Raw genomic sequence first — 19,744 nt, 5'->3', positions numbered from 1 at the left:
GGACTGTGTCACTTTTCAAAGACGGGTCAAAGAACATACCACATAAATATATAGGGCAGTGTCATATGATAGGAGCTTTTCAGAAATAATTTGGACCATTAAAGGGAAAGCAATACAGGTTTACTGGAAACAATGAATTAATTTCTCAGTTTCACTGTTCCTTTGACGCTATAACAGAACTTCATGGTCTTCTGATAAGTGACTAATGATAGAATATGTACAGCAATAAATACTGCAGTTTACATTTTAAAATCATCCCAAATTGCCTGAATTTATCACTTACATTTAATGGATTCAAATAAGTAGTTTTGAGCATATTACACTGGAGATGATAATAGCACCTTCCTTCAAAAGCTCTCAAATTACCTTACAAACAACCCTTATTATCCCCAAAACCATGATCCAGGAATGAAGTGTTGTAGCTAGTATCACAATTTTAAATTCACTGACTCCAAGTGAAGTACTCCAATATTCATTTTTCCTGTGGATAAAATAATCTCAGGATGTGTCTTAGTAGGTATGCTGCTGTCAAATTCATATAGGGACCCGGAAACTACTTTTTAGAAGTACACCGAGTTTATTTTTATATAAATTCTATGTATCTGGAAAAATTAGAATTCAGGAATGTATATGCAACTTAAAGATGAAATTATTATAGGTGAGAGTCGAAAGTGTTGAAAACAATGATAGGTTATCCATTCATCAATTTATGTTTAGAGATACTATAAGTTTGTCTTTGATTGTATAATGAAATAAATTCTTTGTTACATAATATGGTAGCTGGTTTATGCATCTGTGATTAAATACAGAGGTGCAAACACATCTTTTTGGTCATATGCCTGAAATGACATCTAGCATACAAAGTCAAACTGCTTTGATTACCTCCTTACGGGAACATCTGGTTTCTAGAATGACTGGGAGGTGACACATTTGGGATTTTGAAATGAATAATTTGAATTTTAAAATTAATCTTAAAAATTAAGTTTTTATTTTTAATTTAAATTTTAATAAAATTAAAATTTACTAGCTACAAATCTAGTATATTAAAGGCTTATAGTGAACACTAAGTAGATTGATACAATATTAATAAAAATCTAAGATTCTATAAATGAGACCCAGTTCAAAGCTGACAGAATCTTGCCCTGCTGTTGAAAATAGTACTTTTTGACATCCCTTAAAATATTCATATAGGATCTACTATTTTTCCAGGCACTCATCCCCCAAACTGTTGGAATGTGGTTAAAAACGTGAATATGCGCCACTGGGGCTTCCTTACATGAAACTGACAACCAATACAAGCAAAACAGAACATCAAGTCCTCTAGAACTCTAAGCCTCTCATTGCCAACAGATGGAGGAGTGGGGCCCCAACAAGGCTGTCGCTGAGACGGTGGCATTAGCCTGAGTAGCGTGGCAGTATAGTCACAAAGAGCACTGCTTATAGGGTCCTTGAAAATCACCTAGTCAAACTCTCAAGTTACAGATTGGGAAGTGAGACTCAGAAAAATGAATCGGTTTGCTCAAGATCACACGATAGTAGTCAGTTCAAGTCTAAAAGACCTAGTCCGTCTCCTGGCCTAAGCCAGCCCTCTGTCACCGACCATGCAGTCTCCCTGTCAGAAGACAAGGGCATGTAACATACAGTATCAATTTAGGATAACTTACTCTGGCTATGTGACCCAACAAGTAATTCCGTGACTCTGATTAACGAGAATAAAGTCATTTTGAACATTTCAGATCCCAAACTTAGGTTTTTACAAATGAATGCCTTACTTTAAAAAAAAATAGAAAGCAAAGACAATTTATTTTATACTTTCCATTGTCTTCGTAAACCTGCTTAAATGGATATTTCATTGATAAGGATTAGAATCCTTGATCCCTGAATTAAATATCTGGGTTTTTTTTTTTTCCAGTTGCATCACATCAGCTGACCACTTTTATACATGTTCATAGAAATTAGGGCTGCAAAGGAGCTGATTTACTCAAAAGAAAGTGACTTTCCCTTTGTTGCACATCCTCAATTTGTGAAATATATTGTACTTGGTGGAGAAAGGAAGTGTTACATTGTGGAAAGAGTGTCAGCTTTGAAGTAGAACAGATCCAAGTTTAAATTTAGCTCAAACTTTTATTAGTTTTATGACCTCGGGCCATTTAACCATATATGGCCCCAGTTTCCTAATCTGCAAAAACACTAATTACTTCCTAACAGGGTCACTGAAGGGAAGAAATTTAATCACGTGCTAAAATCACCTGCACACAGCCTGGGACCTAGCAGGTATCTAACAATGGAAATTATGATTCGCAAATAAAGTAACAATAAGACATGTAACCCCAAATTGAAAAAAGTATATTATTTCAGCCTTTCAAATTATTCAGATGGATTGGGAATAGTTCCTTGAGGATAAGATATTTATAGATACATGATGAAAAGCGCTCTCTCTAGAAATATTATTAACTTTAGATTATGGGATGGGGCACACTGACATAGAGCCCTGGGTTATAATTAGATCCAGTTCCCTAATAGCCACGGCCTTGGATAAGGTACTCCACCTCTTGGAGTCTGTTTGCTCATTTGAAATACAGGGCAAGGCCAAAAATACGTTTGTTTCCTACCTTAAGGACTTATTAATACTCAAGGAAGGCATCTACAAACAATAAAACCCTTCTACCATCAAAGAGTTTTGTGGCAAGCAGTTCCCAGGTTTCTGCACCTGAGTCGATCTACCACTTTCATCGTTGCTATTGACACCACTTCAGTGACAGACACATTCGTAGCTGTCACTTAAACTTTTTTTGAATGTAAAGTTCTGCTGTGAATTCTCTGTGAAGCTGACTGATTTCAAAGTCTAAAGTTGAAGGTGCTTTGACAACTGTTCTGTCCTAGCATGAAGCACAGGTGAAGAAACACTGAAACTATCAGAGATCCTGTCCATGACTTCATGATACCAACACAGATCCAATAATTTCCAAGAGTGAGGGGAAAAAAAGAGGAAAGGCAACAAGGGAAAACAATACATTTATTAAGAGGCATGAAAATGCATAAACTCATTTATAAATAAATGCAGTATAATTTACCCAGTGAAAAAATAGCTAAAATCCATGAGTAAACTGGATTTTATATTTGAAATGATTACCTATTTGATCTCCAATAACTTCCCCCTCCATCATGATCTATTGGTAGCAGCAATTTTACAATGACTATAGAAAAAGCTGTTAACAATAATCATATTTGGGGAAATTTTTCAAGAGTGCTCTTTAAAAATAAACCAGTGCAAACAAATTCAGATTACAAGGGATATGATAAAACCTGGAGCTTATCTTCAAAAAAGTAGAAAATAAAAATCCCAAACATTTATTCATTAAGAAATGAAAAAGCAAACTATGTTTTGATCTGTGAAAAATAATATATGGATATTATAAAACGTTCCTAACCAGTGATTACAATAATTACATTTATAAATGTTCATTCAAGTACTAATATTCAATAAACATTCAAATTCTCATTAAAAGTAACACTAGATGTAGACGGGCCTGAACAGTGCTTCTGTTGATTTAACAACAATCATGTTAACAGGAGGCAAGTGACCCTTAAAATACTGTTGTTGGCTTAGTTTTTTGTCTGTAAATGATTTTTTTTCACAGTCTATATTTTTATCTGCAAGGACCCGAGAAACATCTCACAACAGCTAATTAAGAAGTCATTTCTATGAAGCAATCATCAATATAACAGAAACAGACATTCTAAAACACAAGTTTTGCTCAAAAAGTAATAGGGCTGAACCAGTTTTCTTTGGCAAGAAATTAATTCCTTACCAAATGTTGGTTTGCTGTTGTGCAGACACTGCCGGGACACTTCTTTGGTATTTACCAAAGAGTTATTTAATAAGCTGAAAAGATTTCACAAACTATGTTGCCATAATAGCAATGTAGAGCTTATGTCAAAGTCATACCAAAATCCACATGATTTGCCTGATTACTGTTGCTAATGAGTCTTCCTTCAAAAAGCTCCTTCCTAATTTTGTTCTGAGTCTCAGGCTTTAATAAAAGTTCCTTTATCTCTTTCACTTTGGACTTCAGACCCATCCTTTCTTGACGCAGTGCTTCATTAATTAAGTCTTGAATTCCAATAGGTTTCTTGCCTAAGAAAAAAAAATTATATAATTTAAAGTACAAATGCCAATGAAAGACATTAAATACGGCACACTGACATATCAAGGTTAAAAAAACCTTGAAAACGTTGCTCACATTTTATAGAAAAGGTTGCATTTCACCAAAAATATATCATTTACATGAGACATAATTTACTATAAATAAAGATCACTGCATAGCAATAGCACATTTAGGAAAACATGAAACATGGACTAGTACAGATGATTTCAACAGTGATTATTTTAAACTTAGCACTTGATAGCTGTATGTGAGAGTTTTGGCCTCAGATAAAGTAGTCAAATGCCCTGCTAGTCAATATAAATGGCAGTATTCTGTTTATGGCAAGGCCTCTTCCATGGCCTTAGTGTCCAGGAGGCATAACCCAAGTCCCCTCTCCCTCGTGCCTGGTGGAGGGGAAGTGAAACTTGGGACATTCCTCTTTCATAAAGTCATTTTCTCTGCCAGTCCCAGCACTCCATTCCTCTTCTGTCGTGTTTTGGAAATGCAAACACATCGATCACAAAATATTAGGCAATCTCCATGGACTGGACAAGAGAAACTTAAACGGCAAATGGCTAGTCAGTCTCTAGACTCAGCAGAGGGGAGCAGGGATGCTTTTCTTGGAGCAGCAGGAACCTGCGTTGGGGCTTCATTTCCTGTCGTTCTCGCTGTCATTGCCATTCCGATCAGCCTCTTCGGTTTTCACAGAGCTCCCCTCCCCTGGCTTGTTTTTATTCTGTGTCTCATCCAGATACTGCTGGACAGCCTTGAGCACTGCGTTCTCCACCAGCCTCTTACTGAGCCTTACCAGTTCCGCATCATCGGGCTCCCCTCCGTTCTTTTCACCTACATTCCACAATAGAGAAGAGAGGTCACTGAGATCACATTGCCACAGAAACTCAGCATGCAGGGGCCGGCTAGTTCCGTTAGATAAAAAGAGCAAGTGTCCTTCAATTTAGTAAATTGAATCTATAAATCCAAGAATAGTGGGTTGGCTTTTCATTCGGTATTTGCAGAATCTGGAGCCTGCCTATTCCTGAAGCCTTCAGGTTGAAAAGTAGTTCATGAGTCCCAATCTAGAAACGCTCTACCTAGCAATGCTGCAAGTTTCCCATTTATACTTGGAAGTTTTGTTCTCTCATCCAAGGCTAACTGCTACTATAATGTCCCTGTGCCCACTACCCGGAGCCACAGACATGTGAATTCACCAAGTAGATCTATCTCTGCTTCTCCTTCTCCAATGCCAAATATCAGCTGGTCAGGATTTCCTAACATCTCATTACTTCAGATCACTAATTTTAAAATGCTTGGCCTATAGATTGGTTGTTAATAAACTCTCAGCATTCCCATGATGACAAAAGCAGTTACTACTGCTAGGAACTGGTTTAAAATAAGCTTGTAAGACTAATATTCTTTTTAATCTCATTGCTATCGCTGCAATTTAAGAAAGAGGAAATTCTCGAAAGAACAGTTTGGGTTATGATGGTTAATTACTAGATGTTAATATTTTATGGTCATTTTGCTTCCTCATGAGTGATGATGCAGGTCTAATCATGCCATCTTTCATTCTACTGTAAAAGAGCTGGTGATTCCCATCTATTCTCACACTACACATTTCCCAGTCACTCCCTTCCTTGTCTCCCTTAGCTGGAGAAAGGAACTAAGGCGCCCTTTTCCCATGTCCATTCAGCACTCTCCTTCCATTGAGCTGTGGACCCAGAAGGCAGATGGTTGGAGGCAGAGAAGTCACTGGAATGCCCACACATTAAGATCAGCTCAGTCCTGGAAGATCACCCAAGGGCTCCAGAAGGCAAAGCCACTGTTACACTTGCATCTTTGGGTCTGGGACAGGCAGATACAAAGGGTGTGAGCTGGAAGAGGAACATTATTTTCTATCCTTATATGTAACAGGGATTGAAGAACAGAAGCAGCTATGCCAAGGGTGAAAACTGGCCCCCAACACTTTGGAGCACACTGCTCATATGTAACACATGTCCAGGACTAATTCCACTTAAGACCACTCCCATCATTCCTAGTGACATCTGAAGCAGAAGAGAGGTTAGGGTGAGACCCACCTAGGGAGGCTAACAGTAGGAAGCCTTAGCAGCTACCTTCCCCTCAGATGAGGCAATATGGCACCCCAGACCAAAAGTCCAAGATAGAACATTTGCAGTGCAAAATATGTTTAGAATTCAGTACACTTCAACTCAGTGATAACTACATAGAAATTACTAAACATAAATGTTAGGATATTATTAAAAGAAAGACTGATTACTGATATCACTTTTGGGGGCAAGTTAACAGGGTATATATTACTAAGAATGAACGTGTATACTGTCTAATATTTAAAGAATTTTTATCTGAATCTTACAATACAGTGTCATACTACATAGATGACATCTCCAAATGTATTATCTGGATCTATTTGTACAATGGCTCTTCAAATTTAAAAGAAGAACTCAAACTGCAAATGAAAGAATACTTTTTAAGCACCCTTCATGACACTGTAAATGACTCTGCATCTGCCAGCCTACTCGTGCTCTGCCACAAGGCCAGAGACTGCATTTCTGGGGGCTGTTCCTGAACCCAGTCAGCTTTCTCATTGGTAAGATAACAGGGTTGTATTTGAGTCTAATTAATAACTCAATCTCCAAGATCCCTCTTAGGTCTAATATTCCATGCTTCTGTGATTTCTATTGGTCCACATCAAGTGTCCCTATTACTTTAAACGTTAAGAGACCTAAAACACAAAAACCTTCCCACAGAAAGCTAATTCCTCCTTCTGACTGCCCTATTTTTGTTTATGCATTTACTATTATCCAAGTCAATAGGCTCAAAACAAGATTGTCACCATCTTTGACGCCTTCCTTTCCCTCGTCAACCCACTTAATTACCAAGCCTTGTCAATGTGCACTTCAGTTTCCTCCTCCTTCAATGCATCTGGTCTAACACCTCTAGATTACTATTTCTAAAACATCCCTTTCACCCTCCACTCTACAGGGAAACCTAAGCCTGTCTTCCAGCGCTTTCTAAAATTTGCCTTCCGGCCTGATCTCCCACTACTGCCACATGACTGTCAGCTCCGACGTCTCCTCAGGAGCCTTCACACCATTCCCTAGCTAAAGACAGCTCTCCCTCTCTCTCTGCAATTAAAATCCTACCTACTCCATGAAGCCTTCCCTGACTAGCCCAGTTGGAAGTACGAGCCTTCAGTGGATTCTGATAACTCTAACTGTATGGCCATTTGGCCATTCATTCAACAAGTGTGCACTGAGGATCTACTATATGCCTGGAACTCTTCTAGCCCACAATGATACAGCAGTGAGCAAAGCAATATCCCACTGGTTTTCTATTCTTAATTCCTTTACAAATTATGAGCATTATATATTAATATATTTATTCAACACTACTGATTCATTATCTGCTCTGCTATTAATAAAAACATAGTTGTGAGTACAGAAACTACATCTTGGGCTTCTCATTTATCTCCCCCTCTGCTAACAAATGGTACAGTTTATTGGCTCAATAAATATTTGTTAGTCAAGAGAATAGTTGATTGAATTCCCTGAAGGCAGTAACAACCTTTTTAAATGTTACTATCTTCCTATAAGGATAGCATACCATGGCCATAAATTTAAATTTAATATTAGATGTAAATGTTAATACTTAATACTAAAACAAATTCAGAGAATTCCAAAATAATTTAAATATCCATGTGAAAAATACACATCCACTTTGTTTGAACCTGGTCAATAAGACAAAATATTAACTATATTAACTACCTACAATAATTAACCAATCATAAAAATAAATCTAATGAATCATCCAGATCTATCCTAGACTCCAGCCTCCCTTATGATTTCTGCAAAGCATCCTCCAGCTAGCAACATTAGTCCAGGAACAAGCCCAGAGGAAGGCTTATCACAGAGCCCTGCAAAAATATAGCAATTAAAAAAATGTGTATCTTCATTCCAGTGAGATCTTATTTGTGTTCCAACTTTTAGCAGACTCAATTCAACTTAATTAAAAAGGCATTTAAGATTAAATTTATGGTGTATTTTTCTTCTGCCCACTACTGGAATAAGGTTATCTGTCTCTCACAAGGATGTCTCAGATAAATGACTACATTCATTTTATTTTAACTGTAGCCTGGTTAACGATGACAGTTAAAAATGCCACTGCAACGTATATAAATCATTTTTTGATATTTAAACAAAAGTACATACAAAAAATATTCCCAATGTAAAAACAAACTCATGATAGAAATATTCTTTCTTGGTCTACTTGGGTTACTTAATATTATACCTACATAAAATGACAGATTAACCTTTGTCTTTGACACTGTTATTTTAGAAATTCCCCAGAATATCCTTGATCAACCTCTTAGAATAGTAAAAATATAAAAGAAAGGTAATGAAAAATCTTTTAAGCCCACCAAATACAGTACTATCCCTAAAAGAAGACTTAAGAAACTTTTCAACAAATTTCAAGTAAGCAATTCTACCCCCTGTAGAAGTTGTAGCATCATGAACACAGGATTTGTACTGTGATTCTGTTTTTGTTTATAGTACCTGAGATATATGATACCAACCCAGCACAGGGACAGAATTTATTTTTGTAATCATAAAAAAGAAAATAAATGAACTCCTGTGTGGTAGCAAGAATGTTTTACACCTGTTAGGATAATTGAAGGTCAACGTTAATATGGCTCAGCTGGTCTCATTGAGTGAGTTGACAATAACTTAACTGATGTCACATGAAGGGCTCCAAAAACCATCAACACCCATCTACTGCCAATATCTGGGAACTTGTTTGTTCGGACAAAAATAAATCCCACTAATTTTCTGAAGAGGGAAATGAAGAAAATCTTCATTAGAATACAATGTAAGATGAAGGGCGACAGTGAAACCACATCAAAATAAAAAAAAAAATCAAACATTAAACATGAGAGCATTAAAAGTTCTGAAGGAGGGGCAAGATTTCAGACTAGAAGCAGCCTGCATGCACCATGCTCAAGGAGAAGATGAAAGTTGCAGGTGGATGCCCACCTGTGCATGGGCCTTTTGAAAAGAACATTGCGAATCATCAGAGAAGCATGGGAGACAGAGTGAAAGAGATGGTGACGGGGGTGATTCATTCTGTAAGACTGGAAAGTACACACAGGGAAGGATAAGAAGAGAGAATCCTGGGGCTCCATGCTCCCCACACAGACACTGCAACCTGAGTTTTGTGGGGCACCATTGCAGAGCTCCAGTCTGATCAGGGAGCTACTTGGAATCTGCGCAGAGACACCGCTCTAGAGCGTGGGCACAGAGGGGATCTGGTGGCTTCCATTCCCGGGTCACTGCAGCTGACACCATTCTGAGCTCTCAGGTCCAGAGCACCTGGTCTACACCGGGCTGAGCTTTGTGGCAGCCACCTCCGTGTGGCCCTGGCCAGGCTGGGAGGAAGCAGGGGGAGTAGAGCAGACGCTTTCACACACACCATGACTGGGAGCCAAGTGCCCCTCCCCCCACAGGGATTTGAGCAGAATGGGCACCATGGACACCACCTGAGAAGCCCGCAGCAACTGCCTCCATGGGACCTGGGCATGAGGAGAGCTCTGGCTGCTCAGCATCCCAGACTTGTTGCCCCGACCCCACAACCCCCATGCTGCCACCCAGCCTAGCAGCTCTGCACAGTTCCCATGCTGCTGCCCAGTCCTATAGCTCAGACCCTGTAGTTCTGCCTTTGAGATTCCTTGGCTGTCGCCAGGCCCCACCCCCAGGTCTCCAGCACTACCACCAAGCCCCAGGACCCTGCCCCTGAGGCTTTTTTAGAACTGAGGCCAGGCTCCATGGCTTCACTGCCAAGGCTCCAGCACTGCAGCTGGAACTCACCCCCGTGGCTCCCACTGGACACCTGGCAGGAACCACCCCCATAGTGCAATGCTCCATCAGGGACCTACTAGCCTCCAGCCGCCATTGCACCTGGGCCCAGTTGGAGTGAACACACCCAGCCCTGACACCTATGATCACTGCCTAGATAGCCTCACCCAGCTACCACCGTCACCACCATGGGGAGATATGGGCAAAGCAATCTCTTGCAATGCCATTTTCCATGGAGAGGGATTCACCCAGCACCCAACCTGAGCTTCCAACAGCAGCCTGGGGAACAACCCATCACTCTGCATGAAGATCATCCACAGGTTTAGACTGTGACAATCACAGGGGAATGGGACAACACAGAAGAGCAGCATTACAGGCTCTCAGTGCATCTGCCCCTCCCTTGCATGGTCAATCTTCCAGAGTAGGTCACAAAAGCGCCATTTAGGGACCTCTCCTTCTTCTCATCAAGTAGGAGAGTTCCCAGAAAAGAAAAACTGGTGCCCTGCAAACCTATCAGCCCTGAGCTGAGAGAAGAGGATTCAAATGAGAAGAAACCAGCAAAAAAAAAAAAAAACAAAAAAACTCAGTCAATATGAAAAAATCAAAACAGTTTGACACCACCAAGGGATCACAGTGGATCTATAGCAATGGATCCCAACCAAAAGGAAATTGTCAAAACGTCAGAAAAGGAATTCAGAATATGGATGTCAAATAAGATGAATGACGGAATTGAAGTGAAATTAGAAAACCAACAAAAAGATGCCAAAAAATATTTCAGGACATCAATGAAAAAATGAAAAAGTCACTAAAGAGCTAGACGACATAAGAAAGGCAATAACAGAACTTTAAAGAAATGAGTCATTTAGAGAATTTCAAAATACAGCAGAAAGCATCAACAAGAGGCTAAACCAAGCAGAAGGAAGAATCTGAGTTTGAAGACAACGCTCTCAAACTAAGTCAGAGATGCAGAAAAGAGAATAAAGAACAACAATCACTCAGAGAAATATGGAACTATGTGAAATGAACCAATATATGAATTACGGGTATCCCTGAGGGAGAAGATTCTGTCCACAAAGCATGGAAAATCTATTCAAGGGAATTATTGAAGAAAACTTCCCTAATATTGCCAGAGATTAAGATATCCAGATACAAGATGGTCATTGAACACTAGGAATATTGATAGCAAATAGAACATCTCCAAGACACATAATCATCAAGTTGGCCATAGTCAAAATGAAGGAGAAAATTCTACAAGCAGTAAGATTAAAGCAACAACTAACCTACAAAGGACAACCCACTGGGCTAATAGCAGACTACTCAGTGGACAACTTACAAGCCAGAAGGGATTGGCTTTTTAGTCATCTTAAACAGAACAACTGCCAGCCAAGCATTTTGTATCCTGAAAAACTAAGTTTCATAAATGATGGAGAAATAAAGACTCATTTAGACAAACAAACACTAAGGGAATTTGTCACTACTAGACTTGCCCTACAGGAAACAGTACTGCATTAAACATGGAACAGCACAATAGATACCCACCAGTGTAAAAACACCTGAAAGTTAAAGCTCACAGCTCTAATAAAACAATAGCACAAGAAGGAAAACAACAATAAGTTAAACCCAACATGATGAGCAGAATAGCATCCCACATATTAATACTAACACTCGACGTGAACAGTCTGAATGCCCCACTTGAAAGATAAAGACTGTCTAAATGGATGAAAAAAAATACAACCCAAGTATCTTCTGTCCCCAGGAACCACATCTAACACACAAAAGCTAACACAGACTCAAGGGATGAGAAAAATATTCCATGCAAACAAAGATCAAAAGAAAGCAGGTGTAGCCTTTCTCATATCAGTTAAAATATACTTTAAATCAACAATGGTAAAAAAGACATATGGTCATTACATAATGATAAAGGGAACAATTCAATGAGAAGACATAACAATCCTAAATATATATGTGCCTAACAGGAGCTACCAGATTCATAAAGCAAATCCTACTAGATCTAAGCAAAGAAATAAACAGTAGCATTGTAATTGCTGAGGACTTCAAGACCCCACTGATAGACCTGGACAGATCATTGAAGCAGAAAATCAATAAAGACACACAAGAAAACAGTATGGAGATTCCTCAAAGAAATAAATATAGACTTACCATTTGACTCGGCAATCTGACTACTGTCTACCAATACGAAGTCATTTTATCAAAAAGACACCTGTACTCAAATGTTTATTGCAGCACAATTGACAATCGCAAAGATGTGGAATCAACCTAAGTACCCACAATTCATGAGTGGATTAATAAAATGTGGCATATATATGCCATGGAGTACTACTCAGCCATAAAAAGGAATGAAATGCTTTTTGCAGCAACTTGGATGGAACTAGGGACCATTATCCTAAGTGAAGTATCTCAGGAATGGAAAAACAAACACATGTACTCTCTAATACTTGGGAGCTAATTGATGGGCACACATGGGCCCAAAGAGACATAAAGGTCATTGGAAATCAAGAAGGGAGCGGGGAGGAGGGGTGAGGTAAAAACCACCTGTCAGGTCTAATGAACACTATTTAGGTGATGGGCACACTAAAAGCCCTGACATAAGCATTATACAAGATATCCATGTTAAAAAAAAACCATTTGGACCCCTTTAATATTTTACAATTTTTAAAAATGTTCTCACTTGCTAAGATGCCAGCTATCAAAAACCTCATTTGATACCTGAACAAAGGCTTCCTAAGCATCTTCCCATTACTTGTACCACTCTGCACTTCTTGTTCCCGAAGCATAATTGTGTCCTTCTTAGAAGTAATTTTTTTTAACTGAGCTTACCTCTTCTTTCATCTATCTAGCTAAAAAGAAACACTAATGAAAGATCTGTAGACTATATTCAAAAAGTTAGTTTGGCACACTCAGCTGTCTTGCACACTATGTGCAACTAATCTGTGAGGAAGGGCAGGTCAGGAATCACCCTCAAGTGCACATTTAAACTGACACTGTCCTTGGACCCTTGTCTGCCAACAGTATCAGCTGCAAATGCCCCAGGAAACAGAGCTCCTGTAAATAAAGCTCCCCTCCTCTTGCCAAATACCAAAACTCACCCCCAACACACACACACCAGAAAATTTTAGAACTAAATAACTACAACCGTATTTCAAAATATTTTCTAGAATATAAATTTCAAAAGAGAAAGGAACCATGCCTTTTCAAGTTGGGTTTTATTTTTGTTTTGTTTTTGAGACAGTCTCACTCTGCTGCCTGGACTAGTGTGAAGTGGCGGGATCCTCACTGCAGCCTCAGATTCCCGGGCTCAAGTGATCCTCCTGCCTCAGCATGCCCAGTAGTCAGGACTACAAGTATGCACCACCACTCCCAGCTAAGTTTTCTATTTTTTGTAGAGACAGGACCTTGCTATGTTTCTCAGGCTGTTCTCAAACTCCTGGGCTTAAGTGATCCTCCCGCCTCGGCTTCCCAAAGTACTGGGATTACAGGTATGAGCTACCACACCTGGCCAATGTTTTATTCCAGATTTAGGAGCACAGAATAAATAGAAAAATGATGCTGCTGTAATGTAAAAAAGGACAATACCCAGGGGTTTCTGAGACCACTACAATGTATGTCCCTTCATCCACCCCCACCCTCATCATTTATTAATTGGGGAGGGGAGGGGTAGAATGCGACTAAACTGAGTATCAAGAGTAGACTTGAGGGAAACGAAGGGAGATGAGCTCCCAACAGGCACCTGACAGGCTGAGTGGGCTCAGGTGGTGATCCAGGCAGCCTAAGCCAAAGTATCATAATGACAAAGGGTTAGATTAGACAGAATCCAAATATCCTTCAACTGGTGACTGAAGCAACAAGCTAAGGTAAGACCATGCAATGGAACAGTACGTGATACAAGGTAATGAAATACTGATACACAAACATCACAGATGAATCTAAAATACATCACGCTGTGTGAAAGAAGCCCGATCAAAAAGGCTGCATAATGTGTTATTTCATTTATATGACATTCTGGAAAAGGCAAAACTGGACTACATACACACCAGCGGTTTCCAGGTGTGGTACCAGGAAGGGTTGACCATGAAGTAGCATGAGAGAATGTCAGAGGGTGATGGAACTGTCCACAATCTTGATTGTAGTGACATGACTCCAAGTGGTGAACAAAACTCACAGAACTCTATACGAGAGTGAATTTTACTGTATGTAAATTATACATCAATTTAGAAGAAAACACTGAGAACAATTTCTTCCCCATGATGAGGGACCAGCTCAGCCTCTGTTGGGGTCAACATGTGAACTCAGTGAACAGACTAGTGCCCAGTCACTCGTTGTAATTAGCATGTGTATGGAAATGAGGATGACTTCTCAGCTCCTCTGCTTTAAGACACATCTCAACTGTAATATTTGCAATCTCTCACAGCTGCAGGCCTCCTATTTTCAGTTGCTTTCCTTCTGAATCATATTTTTCTGCTGTACTCAATACTAAAATATGAAAAATAATTTCCACTGAAACAGACCAAGATGGTTTCTGAGCATAAATGAGACCCAAATAAATTGCTTTAATTCTCCCCTTCAGTGTATCAGACTTACATCATCTGCTCCAATCTGCTCAGAGAGTAGAAATTAAATTACTACCCAGTACTCTGACTGAAAAGTGATCACCATCACTCTGCTGTTGAAATCTATTTCAGGGAGGCACTGTGCTCATGGTGGTTTGTCTTGCTCATTTGTTTTGCTTTGTCTTGTTTGTAGGCTCCCATCTGCTGTTCCATATCATAAATTATTCTCTATTATATAGAAATCATGGTGGTTTCCTCCCTGAATTTTGGTTACTACATTTGTTCAGGTTGGAACATAGGGACTTCTCAAGATCCCTGACTGGTGGCTCAAGACCACTTTAAGTCATCTGGGGCAAAACTGACTCACAGGTGCAATTCTCAGTAGTGATAAAAGAAGTATACATCCCAAACACAAGTTCTGGTCCACAGGAGTAAGAACAGAAGCATGGCTATCATTGAAAAATTATTTTTATAACAAAGAAGAAATAAATATAGTTTCAAACATGTCACAAGAATAAATTTTCAAAAAATTATGCTTGTGACTGGCAGAAAAACAAGGAAGCCAGAAAATAGAGCATCACTAGAATCTAAATATTATTATATTCATGTGACTTATCTATTTTAACAGCTTTACATAAAACTTTAAAGCACAACTAGGACCAATTTTCACCTATTTAGCCAACACGCCTGCTCATGATAATATACACTTGTCTTTATAGGCTGATATTCTAGGCTAGGAGTTGATTCAAGCAGAAATAAAGGTCATTTTCCTGTGCTGAAGGCAATGCTCACCAAGATAGGTCAGCAGAATAAATGTTGCCTTCGATCTAATCTAGTAAAATCAATCATAAATTGTAGATATCATTTTATCTTTTATAAGCAATAAGGACACACCCAGATCAGCAGGCTCCACAGGCTGAGAAACTTCCCGTGGTGCCAGGTGACTAACAGCAGTGACAGAAATTCTTCCCTCCATTCATTTAGACAACACTTCATACTTCTCAAAATACTTTCAGAAATGTCTCATTTTATTATTACAGAAAACTTATTGGGGAAAATAAGTGTTATTCTTCCCATGTTACAGGTAAAAACAATGAGACTCAAAGAGACTACATAAACTGCCTGTAATCCCATAGCAGTAGGGATAGGAATGGTGATTTCCTCTCTGGAAATCAGGAAGGTTAGTTCATCTCGAACACCCAACTCCACAGTGCTCTCATTGGGAAAACGAAGGTATATATGTGAGAAACACCACATAATCATCGGTTGACTGGAGAACAGAAAGTCAGCTTTTTTTCAGATTAAAATTTTCAATACTAAATGATGGATACTGATTAATGCAATACAGGTCCTTCCTCCCTCCTTTCCTAACACAAATACTCAGCACCCTCAATTTGTGATAAGCATTGTGCTATGAATACAGAAATGCATCCAACATGGGTCCTGCCTTCAGGATCCCTGAAATTCAGTAGAGGCAGAAACATATGTTAACAAATAAATAAGAGATCATGAATGCTCTGAAGGAAAGATGTACAACATAGAGTGGGTGCACAAAGCAAAGTGTTCAATTCTATTTAAGGGAAAATATCCCCAGAAAGGGTCATATGGGAGGTGTTGCTTTAAGCTGGAGCTTGTAAAATGAGTAAGTACTTCTCAGGTGGGCCAGGGGATAAATGGCCTGACAGGGAGTTGAGATCAGCTTGGCTAGTTTAGTGACTGATGAGGTGGGAGGGAGGAGAATGATGAGGCTGGAAACATATGTAGGGGAGAGACTATGAAGGCTCCAGGAGGACATAATGAAGAGTTTGCACATCATTTATTTCTTGAGTGCCTACTACGATCAAGTTACACTTCCAGCTTCTGAGATATACACAAATTATTAAGGCTTGTCTTCAAGATATTGCTTGTTTCAACCTGTGAGGTATCATGTTAAAGAAAATTCAACTTTCAGAAAACTACCACTGTTTTAAAATGTGAACTTGGGTCTCAGAACATTCCTATTATTTTATAGGAAAACATCAGATGTGCCATTGACCAGTGATTTTGCTTCATTTTAGGTTTGACACCAATAACTAGTCATTAAACTTAGCAAGGAGGGACTAAAATATAAACTACAAAGTAGCCAAGAGCACCATAAATATTTTAAATATCACAGGCTGAAAAATTTTTTTTAGATAATTTTTTTAAATTATTCAAAATTAACTCAGCTGACTAAACCAAATGTTTTTTGGATGAGTGTGTAGAATGTGTCTTACACTGCAAATTTTTCAATCTATTCAGCTAGCTAACACATAAAATAGGTTGAACCGATGCTGGTTTTCTTTGATGGTTTCCCAAAACAATTTTAAAGTCTGAATACAAAAATCTAGGTACATAGAAAATTTGGCCAGTATATTTTGCTTGTGAATACTAATAAATCTGTGGACCAAGTCTATTAGGCATTGTAAAAGCAATAATAATGGATCAAATAGAGAATGTGTGATGCTAAAGAGAACTTGAAGATGATTAATCATTAAAAACAAATCAAGGGTGAAATCATACCTGATAGGTACAATGCACATTATCTGGGTGATGGGCACACTTTTATCTTTGTCTCAAGCAGTACAAGAGCAATCCATCTAACCAAAACATTTGTACCCCTGTAATATTCTGAAATAAATCTTAAAAAATCAAGAGAAAAGGTCATCCTTGGCCATCCTTTCTGGACATGTAATAAAAATGAACAAACAGAGCACACTTTTTTAAAAAACTGAAGCTTGGCAACCTCATAAATTTATTGCTTTAGCTTCAGGAGAAATGAAGAAAGTAATTTAGGATATTTCTTTTCTCGGTGACCTAAGACTATTCACTAGAGGCTTCCAAAAAGCATTCAGACAAAAACCAAATAGTTTTAAAGTTCTTTTTGGTGATATCTACTGGTCATTAAAGGTTTTTGAATGTATGAATTCTAACTGCAGGAAATTAAACTAGCATTTAAATTTGTTGAGTGATAACATGCTGAGGATATGTAAATGTTAATTCATTTGGTCCATCAGTTGAAATTTGCTTTTTAACCTCTCGATCTCTAAGTATGCAAGAACTGCTCCCAGGCAAAGGAATTTCAAGTGTCAATAAGAAACGAGCATATGTAGTACCAGGGTGGACAAAGAACAGTCACTATCACGCTGGGCTTCCTACAGGCCACGCAAAAGGCAAACTTGATTTCCATGGAAAAGCAAGGAACTGAAAAGATAGTCAGGAGAAGATCAGGGACGATCCCAGTCTTGTCCTCTACAATGTCCCACTGTTCCCCCTGAAGAATAAACTGGAGTCTGCCCCACTGCAGCTGCTTAGGTTTCTTCCCAGGAGCCATGTTCCTTCATCACCAGCTGCTTCTAAGACCTTGTGTCCTCACATGGAGCCCCAAATCTCTGCACACTTATAATTTTCCAACACAGAACATCATTTTACTTAGTTGTAATGATTATATTTATGGATCCTTTTGATAATAATAAACCTACTTCATATTAAGCACCTATTACGTGCCTGGCTTTTTTCCCCCACACACTGAAGTCAAAAACTTACTATTATCACTATTTTACATATGAGAAAACCAAGAGTAAGAAAAGCCACACAAGATTTGCCCAACTCCATACATCTAAAAACTGCCAAAATTAGGATTCAAATGTAGATCTACGTGTGGCTCCAAAACATCGCACTTTTGCTGTGATCCCATGATGCTGCTCTATTTCTGACAACCGGAAATATCTCTATGATACCTTCTATAATTTTTTTTGGTCTAAAATGAGACTGCTAATCAGAAAATATTTATAGTGCTTCCTCTTGATTCCTAGAGCCAGAATACCTGGGCTAGAATCCTAATTCCCTCACTCACTACTCTGCATCCCTGTGAAGTTTCTCAACCCTTCCATGGCCCACTTCCTTTATTTGTAAACCAGGGATAACAGTAGTTCTACACCACAACACTGCTGTGAAAATTAAGTATGATAATACAGAGCACTTAGCACAGTGCTTGGCTTATAGTGAGCATTCAATAAAATTAGCTACTATGATTACTGTTTTGATTTAAATGAAAGTGATACTATTTCCATCTTTCAATTTATTGCATAAGGTTACAGGCTATTTGTTTATGATCTCCCTCATAAACATCTCTGTGAGCAAACATAACACGGAAACCTGCCCACTTTATACAATGTATTTCTTGAAACAATGTTGGAATAACTGCAAACAAGAATCTGAATGCATCATTCTATATAGCTTCCATTTACATTCTTTTACAACTAAGAGATATTCCATCTCGGGTAAAGAGAAGACCTACTGCTAATTAATCTTGCAAAAGGCTTCCAGCAGATGTATGAAAAGATGACAGCTGAAAGGGTGTAGTAATACAGATGCGTTTGGGTTTCTAGATGCACCAAACTAAATCAAGTTCCGTTTATATGCAAATTTCCAAGAACTTTTCTACCTCAGAACATGTGTTAGGCATACATAGTAAGCGTCGCGATCGTCCCTAGTCTGAGCTTTGCTCTCACCTTCCTGATAGAGTCAATACAGACGTTCAGTCACAAGGCTTCTTTCCAACCATCCATTCATTTTTTTGTCAAATCCCCAAAAGATGTGATATAATTAATGTCATGGAAAATTCAGCAAAAGGTACACTGCAAGTAAAAATCAGCACCAAGAGAAAACATACACTATCATACCAAGTAAAGAAAAGGGAGAAATACAGATTGCAGAGGTACAGATCCTAGGAGCCATGTTTTGAGTTCTGGGCTTCCTGATACTCAGTGAAAGGGGATGCATCATGCATGGTGGTTCCCGCTGCCAAGAGACCAAAGCGCGTACCATGGTCCCTTCAGATGAGAGTGAGTGCTCCATGGCTGCACCATCCCGCAGGGCTCCAGGTCACACTCACTTTCCAATGCCCTGCCCCAAATCCCTTCCTCAGCGACCCTCCACCCTTATGCTTGTGAACACACCCTTTCCACTGCTCCCCTTCCATAAACTCCTCTCACGTTCTACAAGGCTCCAGCAGGGCTACTGATTCACAGCTACCACTGGGCCATATGGTGCCCCTTCAAGACGCTTCATTTCCACCGTTTGGGAATTTTCATAAGACAAGAATACTGTTCTTGGCCAGGCGCGGTGGCTCACGCCTGTA

At 39.0% G+C, this 19,744-nt stretch overlaps 1 protein-coding gene across 1 annotated transcript in view; it reads right to left on the bottom strand.

Moving 5' to 3' along the window:
- Positions 1–2,996: 2,996 nt before the first annotated feature.
- Positions 2,997–19,744, bottom strand: part of AKAP7 (A kinase (PRKA) anchor protein 7) — a 28,899-nt gene continuing 12,151 nt past the window's right edge. Inside the window, exon 3 of the mRNA XM_012665241.1 lies at positions 2,997–4,994. Coding sequence (XP_012520695.1) covers positions 4,798–4,994 — 197 coding nt within the window. The 3' untranslated portion in view covers positions 2,997–4,797. The remainder of the gene's footprint in view (positions 4,995–19,744) is intronic.

This window comes from Propithecus coquereli, unplaced genomic scaffold (genome assembly GCF_000956105.1).
Source record: "Propithecus coquereli isolate 6110/MARCELLA unplaced genomic scaffold, Pcoq_1.0 Scaffold98, whole genome shotgun sequence".
Taxonomy (NCBI): domain Eukaryota; kingdom Metazoa; phylum Chordata; class Mammalia; order Primates; family Indriidae; genus Propithecus; species Propithecus coquereli.
This window is presented reverse-complemented; position numbering and strand designations above follow the sequence as displayed.